Source organism: Pollicipes pollicipes, unplaced genomic scaffold (genome assembly GCF_011947565.3).
Source record: "Pollicipes pollicipes isolate AB1234 unplaced genomic scaffold, Ppol_2.1 Scaffold_7231;HRSCAF=8579_pilon_pilon_pilon, whole genome shotgun sequence".
NCBI classification, from domain to species: Eukaryota; Metazoa; Arthropoda; class Thecostraca; order Pollicipedomorpha; family Pollicipedidae; genus Pollicipes; species Pollicipes pollicipes.
The window spans coordinates 4,058,589-4,067,877 of NW_023597034.1; the positions used below are offsets into that span (position 1 = coordinate 4,058,589).

Here is a 9,289-nt window from a genome sequence, read left to right on the forward strand (position 1 = left end):
ACCTTCCATGTCAGAGGGTCCCGCAAAAGGTCCTCTATCGTTCGGGGTCCCTTTCCTGTCCCCGTTGAGCAAATATTCTTCCGGCCGTCTCGAGGTTCGTTGTTGACGCAGAACATATTGTTAAGCACTGGGCCCCTGACCGATACAGAAGCCCCGCATTGTTGCAGGGGCCCCGACCAATACGAATCGCGGGCCCGGCCTTGTCCCCGCTTGGCAAATGGGCCCCAAGAGATCAGACCGACACGAAACCGAGTGTTCGGTGTTGGTGATCCCTGACCGTAATTGAGGAAATCTCCATCTAAAGGGTCCTGAATCGGTACAACAGACCTTTTAACGGTCATTTGAGATCACAGCCCTACGGTAGGGTCCTTAACGTAAGCCACAGCCAGCCCTTTTAGCCCTTCAGCCTTGCAAAAGCAGGGTCCTTGATCTTTGGTCTCGAGGGGCCCTTCGTCCCCTCTTCGGACCTCCTCAAACAAAGCCTGTGACCGACTCGAAGCCCCTGACCGACGCAGGGGCCCAACCATTGTTTCAGGGACCCAAACCAATTCAAGTCGTGGCCTCTGGCCTTGCTCCTGTTTGGAAAATGGGGCCCCCAGGGTTCAGACTGACAGGGAGCCAAATGTTCGGGGCTCGTGATCTCTGGTCGACCGAGACACCCGCAATGTCTCAGAGGGTACTCAAACGGTGCAGGGTAACCTCTGACTGACCTTTTAGGCCACGACTCTACGGGCCGCGATTTTTATGTGATTTACAGTCAGTCCTTCGGGCCCTCATGCCCTCCAACCGAGCCCTTGATCTTTGGCTCTGCTGGACCGCCTTGGGCCCTCTTCACGTCTCCCGAACACTGCCCTTGATCGGCTCGGGGCTCCCTGCGAACACGGTACCCTCTGTTACGCACTGTGGGCCCCTGACAGATACAGTGGCCCTGACCAATGTAAATCATTGTCCCCGGCTCTGCAGCTGATTGAGAAGTGGGCCCTTAGGCCCATATCGAATCAGAGCTGACTGTGCGGTTATGATGGTGCCTGACCGACATATAGGCCCATATTACTCCGGGGTCACCCATCGCCGCAAAGGGCTCTCTGAATGCAATTTGAGGGTATGTCCCTGAAGGTTGGAGAGACTGAATAAGACCCGACCAGCATTTTGTGTCATTAAGCCCTTCAATCGGACCTTTGATTGTCGGTTCCAGTGGGCTCTCCAGGCTCTTCGGGCCTTCTCAAACACTGCCTCTGGCCGACCCGGGCCCCTTGCCAACGCAGGGCCCCAGTTAGGCGCTATGGGGTCCCTGACAGACGCTGGAGCTCCGAACAATGCAAATTGATGGGTCCCGCCTTGCCCCTGCTTGATTACTGGGCCCTCAAGCCCATGCCAACACGTTGCCGACTGTGCGTAATTGGTGCTGTCTGACCGACATATAGGCGCTTATCGACTCAAGGGCCCCTGATCAGCGCGCAGGGCCCTCTGGATGGCATTGAAGTGCCCGGCCCTGCGGGCCGGGGTCCTGAAAGCGACCCCCGGTTGGCCTTTCGGGCCCTTACTCGTAGGTGCTGAGGGGTCCTTCGGGCCCCTCGGAACCTAAGGGGGCCCAAATCTCTTGTGCCCCTCCCCCCCCCCCCCCCACCCCGATGCCCGCGATACTGGCTCGAACTCGTTGGTTGAGATGCAACGAATCTGTTCAAACTACCACTGAGGATACAACAGTACAGTCTCGGGAAGGCAGCAGCTATTTTTCTTTGTTCACACTTTGTCTTGACATCCCGGATGAATCAAATCTCTGAATTCATGCATGTGAGCCTAATCCTATGCAACGATGTAAACAAGCTGCAAAGATGGCGTATGCTTTGATGTTCCGTCCGTGAGCGGCACACTCAAACGGCGAAATCCAATGCGTTCGAGCTTTCTCCGAACAGCTTCCAAAAAACAAAAAACAATTCACATTCGTTCGGATGAAGCCAAACTGAATAAAATATGCAACGAGACAAAATCACACCAGCTTGTTTCTGTCTGGCCGAATAAAAAGGCCGGCAATGTCGGGTGCACGGCTGCCTTCCGGTCTATTTAGGAGCCACGGGTCCCAAGGTGGCAACGGCTCAGACAAACGGCGTTGGCCGTCACCGTTGGCCCGAATCACGAGCGCGGGCGCCGATCGGGGCCGCCATGGGGCCGATCTGTGCACTGCGTGTCGACAGGGACGATATATGAGGCGGGCGCACAAGGGACACGGGACGCGTCAGACCGGGACTGTCCAGGCTGAGTCTCGCTTGATCCTCCAGCATCCGGCCGGAAATGACACGAGCGGAGCAGCAATGGGGCTCGGGATTGGAGGACGGAGCGTGGCTGGTATCGCCGCTGACATCGGCTTGGTTCGCTCATATTTTTTTTAAGGATTGTGGTCCTATCCGCCGAACGGTCGTTCACGCCTCAGTTCCTAATCCTCCTCGGGAGTTCCCGCGGATGAGTTCGAGACCATATAGGTCGACTGTAATATTGCTGTGCACCCTTTTTTAACGAGTGTTAAAATTTGTTACTCCTGAAAAGGTGTTAGCACCAACCAAGGCTCGTTAAAGCAGAGGTGAATTTATGTGTGCGGTGCCGTTTTGATGTGATATCACGCAGGATCCGATGCATGTGCACTGCGCGTTGACCATTTCAAGAGGCTCCCTCATATCGCTATGGGGTTAAAAGGGCGCGTTCGTGGCATCGAGCAGCAGTGAAGAAACCGGGTTTGGTCGGCGCCCCATCAGTCGTTGTTTACACGGATAGACGACAGAATACGGCTATATAAACCTGGGCAGTTGTGACGGCAAGGGGAATATACTGACGAAGCATTGTGAGCCAAAACGCGCATTAACTAGTACCCTGGTAATCGAGCAACCCCTAATATTGTATACATGACCGTATATTTCCGCGTACGTGAGTGTGTATGTTTGCGAATGCTGTGCAACGTGTGTGCAATGTGAAATTTTCGGATTGCGATACAAACAGTTTAATATGGCTGCCTGGTTCCCACATTTGGTTTACCTGGAAAATGCTAAACCTGTCCCCCTTCTCGCAAACGCCGTGATCGACATCGGTATCGGACGGGCGTGAATTTGTCAAAGTCACGAACGTTGAAGTCGTCTCATGCATTTGCGCAAATACCGCTGAAATCCGTGCGGCAGTCTTTTCCTTGCGTGTGACCAAACTATTCAACTGCGTACAGACACACATGATGACACAGACGTACGATCAGGAATGTGTGGACTATGTGTTAGATAATATTGGAATCATGGAGAATCACCATGTAACGGCTCAGAGAGCGTGTCAAAACGGAAATTCGAGCTGTAAGCGCTTTAGCTGTCAGCCTCAAGCATCATAAGATATGGAAGTCCAACTTACGAAGCATCCCCATTTTGCGGTGTATTCGGCGCAGCTGTTTCGACAACCGATGTAGTTTACATTCGGTCGCTAAACTTTATTCCCCTACCGTTCATTCCTTCCGTGCCATCGCCTTGTCTATCCGCCTATTCTCTCCATCACGTCTATCTTACTAGCGTTTCTAAAAGTTTGTTTCTTGCTACGTGCATATGGTGGTTCTGTGCGTCCTGTATCTGGAGAATTTGTGGAGTGGTGGGTGTTTTTCACGATGTTATTGTGCCTGTCATTCTCCGCTTTACCATGCCAGGGAGTTGTGTGGTCTCACTTTTTGCAGGGCGTTGCCTTCATGGAAAATGCATCCCCAGGCAAATAGATGTGGCATAAATGCAGTGTTATTAGGAAAGCAGCTGCTTGAGTTTCTCACTTAGACATTGTATGCATGCAATCCATCAGAGCTCTGCTACAAGTGACAGTATGGGCCATGCAGTCTTCAGAGATGGCATTTGTTTCAAGGATGTGCAGAGGCAGATGCTGTTTTCCATTTTATTCATTGTCCACAAGTGGTGTTTGTATAGTTCTGTCAGATGTAACTTGCATTGGCAAGTAACTGGAAACAGCATTGCCAACAAGAGTTGTATCATTCACATCATTTCATGCCATGAATGTTTGTACTATTTCACAATAAATACTGGTTGTGAAATCCTACCTAGGGTTTTATTGTGTTGTGCTGACAGTATTTCTTGATATTGCAGAGTACCAGTTCACATTTGGGAGCATGCCAGCAATAAAAAAGGCTTCTCATTAAACATAATTTAGTGATGACTTGCCAATTTATTTGCATTTGCCAGTGGATTATTCTTTCCATTGTGATAGCATATCCACTGATCCCTTACCAAACTAAGGCAGTGAACTTGATCCCTTGATGCTTTGAATTATCAATGCTAGAATGTTAGAACCCTCAATCAGTACATGGAAGATGGCAAACACCTTGGTAAAGCAAAGTATCTGGTCATGGCTTGGAATGTGCATGATATAGCATTCAATATTTTGGAGTGTTGTGCATGGTTTGTTTGGTGTTATTATTTATTCATTATCTTTTGCCAGATGGACCATCCTGCTGGCCTTGATTTGATGGCAACTGTCGTATCTCATCTTGAATATTGCACTCGGCATGGGGAGACAGTTTACATGGAAAAGGATGAGCAGGTTCTAGTGCTTGAAAAAACAAATGAAACTTGGTGGAAGGTGAGGATTTCCGGGCCTGTGCAACCGAAGCTGAATTTATGTCATTGTGCTGTGTGCATCAGCTTGTAAGTGTGAAGGGCTTTGCCATGTCAGTAAATGCAGAGGAAGCCAAAAAGATATGTCAGTGCAGCTCTCTCTTCCATCTTGCTGTTTAAAATTTGGTTACTCCTATCGCCCTCCTGCCTGCATGGTTGTGTTTGCATTTCAGTTATAGATCTGCACCAACTGGCCCCTAACCTCAGTGGTATCCAAACCAGCCCTTTGTTTTTGTTTGGTTGGGCCAGCATGCACATGCAGACAGGCCACTGACAGCATTGGCGCCGGCGCCGGTAGGTGGTGCGGAGCGGCGAGGAACGGCCGTTCTACGCGCCCGTCACCAACCTCCGAAGCCACCTGGTGCCGCGCGTCCGCCTGCGGCCCGGCGCTGTCCGGGACCGGCGCAGGTCAGTCGGCGGCCGCCGCACGCCCCGTCTGTTGGTCGGAGTGGGCTGCTCCAGACAAGCGTTTAGGGGCCGTGAGGCGGTCTGGTCGTCCCACGGAACAACCTCTTCCGGATCAATGATCACCATGCATAAAGGCCTCAGCAATGTGTAATTTCTTTGTCATCAGGAATAAGTTTATATTTGCATGTTATGAATGCATCAGTTTCAACTGCATGATGTAAGGCGTCGCTCTAGTCGTAGCACTCGTTATGTGCTGGGCCGTCCTGACCGCCAGCCCGTCCTTGCAGGGCGCCGCTGTCAACGGCCGACGCCGAGCGACACCTGGGCCAGCAGTATGACGTCACCAGCTGGGCGGGTGACGTCAGGGCGTGGGAGGGCGGCGCGGCGGCCGGGCCGGCGCGTTCCAGCTCTGCTGACGATCTTCTTTGTGAGCTGTCAGCGCCGCAGCGGCCGAGTGGGCGGCCGTCGGTGCGGCGGCGGCCAGCCGTGGTGCCCGGCCGCCGCCAGTCCTGGGCGCCAGCCGCCGCCAACTCCGCACCGGGGGTGGCCGGCGGCGAGCATGGCGCCAGCGAGACGGCCGATGCCTGGGGGCGTCGCGGTAAAGTCGAGACGTTCACTCGTGTAGAGGCTGGCTACAGAGGTCCGACTGCCCCGCCCGTCCCGCACAAGACCGGCGCTGCCTGCAGTCACGCGGACGAGGGTTGGCTTTCCGCCGACGCAAGTAGCTCGAGTGAGCGCAGGGGCAGTGATGCTTCCCACATCGCCCCTGTGTCGGGTCGTACGTGGGAGCGCGACGCCGGAAAGGACCCATGCTCCTCCTCCGTGACAAGTCTCAATTCGGAGCGCGATTACAGCAGCGCAGCTGGAGCAGGCGGCACTGAAAGGAACCCAATCCCCGCTTCCGGGAAAAGTCACACCTTGGAGCGTGACGCCAGGAGGGGGCCTGCGCCGTCCTCCGTGGCTGCTCACGGCTGGGAACGTAGAAGCAGCGACACTCCTCACATCCTGTCCGGGACGGCCCACACCTGGGAGCGCGGGACCGTGAGGGAGCCGGCGCCCTCTGCCGGCGCGAGCCACACCTGGGAGCGGGGCAGCAGCCGGGCAGGCGGCGCCGGCGTCAGCAGCAGGGACCCGGCCGTCGGCGGCTCGACCCCGGTGCTGGCGAGCGCTGAGAGGCGCGCCCCGACGCCGCCGCCGCGCCGGCGGCCGGCTCGCGCCCCGGCTCCGGAGCCGCGGCGCGCCGCCGCGCTGGGCGGCCTCCGGTCACCGGTCGGCTCGCTGGCCGACCTGCGCGCCGCCATGCCCGGCCTCGAGTCCCACAACGCCAGCTACCGGCGCACGGCCGAGCGACTGGCCGAGGCGGCGCGCGCCCGGCCCGAGCGGCGCGACACGCCGCCGAGGGGGCCGCCGCCGCCGGTCGGCGCGCCGCAGCCGCCGCCGCCCGTTCAGCTGCAGGTGAGCGGCGCGCCGGGCCGGCGTCCCGTGGCGAGCGTGGAGCAGAGCGCATCGCCGACTTGACGCGCGCCGCGCATCGTCCGCTGCCTGTGGCAGGGTTGTGTCGTATTTTCGTTTTCAGTTGATCTTTTCTACTCTCTGGAGTGAGTTAGCGATGTGACAGGTCAGCACGCTTGTTTACCATTGCTCTGCTACCACGGGGCCTGCACGATGCATGTCTGGCATTTATGTCGCCGTGTCTGGCTGCTCGGCATGTCTGGCTGCAGCTCACGATCAAGAACGTGTGAACTTCCTAATCATCCAGAGGAAGATCGGAACTTGTGTGAGTGACTGCAGGTTACTGTGACTGTTCGCTGCGGTGGCTGCCTGTGCCACAGAGGCAGCCTTGCGCGGGTGACTGCCTCCTCCGCTGGGGCTGGAGTCATTCCCGTCCCCTCGTGGCGGTGTGACACAGCGTTGTCGTGGCACGTGCAGGAGTCCTCGGCCCTTCAGGAGGGGCGGTGTGGCCCGGCGCCGGTGCCGCACGTGCTAGAGACGCCGCTCCGCCAGCTGGACGACAGCTGGGCGGAGTACAGTCACACCAGCGGCAGCTACTTCTACAACTCGGAGACGGGCGTCAGTCGCTGGCGGCCGCCGGAGCTCCAACCGCCGCCCGAGCTCGGCGAGGACGACCTCTCGGTGAGTGGCGCGACGCGAGCCCGCCAGACCGCTCCGCTTGAAGGACGTTGGCCCGGTATTTTGAATTGGGGCTGGTGCTCCGACCGTTCGCGAGTGTCTTTGACAAGAGCTTGACACATCAGTAAAGAGATCAGTGCACAGGTTCTGTTGCCCGTCAGGTCGAGCCTGTGCTTCGGTCAGGTGGAGCTGGCTACCGTACTGCAGAATCGCGGGCCGTGCGGTGTCTTACGGTGCCATATCACCTGCCGCGAGTCGCCGTCGTGATACCGGAATCGTCCGGGCCGGTCCGCCCCCCCCCCCCCCCCCCCCCTCCCGCTCCCCGCTGAGCGGCCGCCGCTGAGTCGACCACGCGTCCGTGAGCAGCGTCCACAGCACGGGCGGGGCGCGAGTGTCCACCCGTCACTGACGCCCGTCGCGCGCGCTCTCCAGTCGTGCGACAGCCTGGATGACTCGGACGCCTCTGACGGCGGGCCGTCGCTGCTGGACGCCGAGCTGCCGCTGCCGGACGGCTGGCGCCGGCGGCGCGACTCGCTCGGCGAGCCCTGCTTCGTGCGGGACACCTCGCCGACCAGGGTGGGTGGCCTGGGGGCCGGCGGCGTGCCCCGCCAGCCGTGGCGCACACCGGCCGCCGGGCTGACTGACGGGGCGCTGTGATGATTGGTGCGGCAGCGAGCTCAGCGTGTGGGGCATGTCGTACTGAAACGCGTGTCAGTTGCTGACACACGAGACAGCTGGTTGGGATGGACGCGGGTATTGGTGGGCGATGTTCTTTGTGTTGAGGCGTGCTTGCGTTTAGCAGGGTGACTGTCGGTCACGCCAGGAAGCCACCTCGTTCTGCAGGCAGGTGCTGACGCTGCTGGGAGATCGCTTGGTTTGCAGCCAAGAGGCTGTGAGTTCGAGAGACACTGGCAGCTGGGTTTCGGTGTCCGTGTCCCACCCGACCCCCGCATCCTCCGTCTTGCTTTATCTTGCGTCCTCTCGACGCCCCGCTTGTCCGGGGCAGGCTGTATGCGCCAGCCACGAGTGGGCCGAGAGGCCCCTGTAGCGGACCCGGACCGGGCGCCCGGCGCGTACCCCGCAGAGCGTTCCTGCGTGGACCAAGGCTGAGGGCTTGGTCCTTCAGGCGTATGTAGTCCTGCCACACCATTACTCATTCTCCTTTATCCTATAGCCCGGAAATGATCAGTACTGGTCGAAAGGGCTCTAAGCCGAATAACCAAATAGCCATAGGTCGTGTCTCAAAGCGTGGACAGACGCCTCTCAGCGCACTAATGGCGCGCGTCACGCATTGATGACAGCCGCGCGCCGCCGGCAGTGGTACGGCTGCGTGGACGCGGACGAGCGAGTCTACTTCTTCCCCGAGGGCAGCTCCGAGTCGCACTGGGCGCTGCCGGCCGCCGCCGGCGAGCCCGGCCCGCCGCGCCCTCTCCCGGTGAGCGTCGCCGCTCGGGCGGATGGCAGAGCAGCGCAGACGTCCCGAGGGGCGCGTGGGCTCGGCAGGTCGGTCGTCACAGCGTGGGTGAATGGTCGCTGCAGCTCCCGACGCCTAACGGACTTTGGCTGCAGCCGGATGACTGGGCACTGCACGGGCACCGGCTCAGGATGCTGGAGCGACGGCCGGAGGGAAGGACCGTCGGGTCGTGACCGCGCTGTCCGTCGGTCTGCTGTCTGTTGCCCGTGCCGGTCGCGCTGCTGGTCACCGGCCACCGTTCGGGTGCAGAGCCCACGGCGGGGGGCGAGGCGGTGTCGTGTGCGTGGTCAGGCAGGGTCGTGCTGTGTCCCCCGGTCGTGGACGGTTCCAGTCCCCTCTGACCGTGGACGTGTCTGTCGCCAGGACGTGGTGTCGGCGCCGGCGGTGCCGCCGCCGCCGGCGCGGTCCAGAATGGCGGCCCGCGCCCCGCTCGGTCTCCGGGCGAAGCCGGCCGCCGCTGCCGCCGCCGTCTCGGCCGGCCTCGGCACCGGATGGCCGCAGCTGCGCGCCGGCGAGGGGCCGCTGCTCGTTCTCCGACAGGTCAGGGCAGGGTGTCCTCTGACAGGTCAGGGTAGGGCGTCCTCTGGCAGGGTAGGTCGGGACAGGGTGTCCTCCGACAGGTCAGGCAGGTTGT

The 9,289-nt window shown here is 59.1% G+C and overlaps 1 protein-coding gene across 1 annotated transcript; it reads left to right on the forward strand.

The window, feature by feature from the left end:
• Positions 1-3,479: 3,479 nt before the first annotated feature.
• Positions 3,480-8,828, forward strand: LOC119109265 (uncharacterized). The gene is made up of 8 exons (XM_037232860.1): positions 3,480-3,615; positions 4,468-4,608; positions 4,942-5,051; positions 5,339-5,402; positions 6,981-7,184; positions 7,614-7,757; positions 8,500-8,583; positions 8,751-8,828. Exons 2-8 carry the CDS (start codon positions 4,468-4,470, stop codon positions 8,826-8,828), a joined length of 825 nt encoding a protein of 274 aa, XP_037088755.1. The 5' UTR covers positions 3,480-3,615.
• Positions 8,829-9,289: the final 461 nt, after the last annotated feature.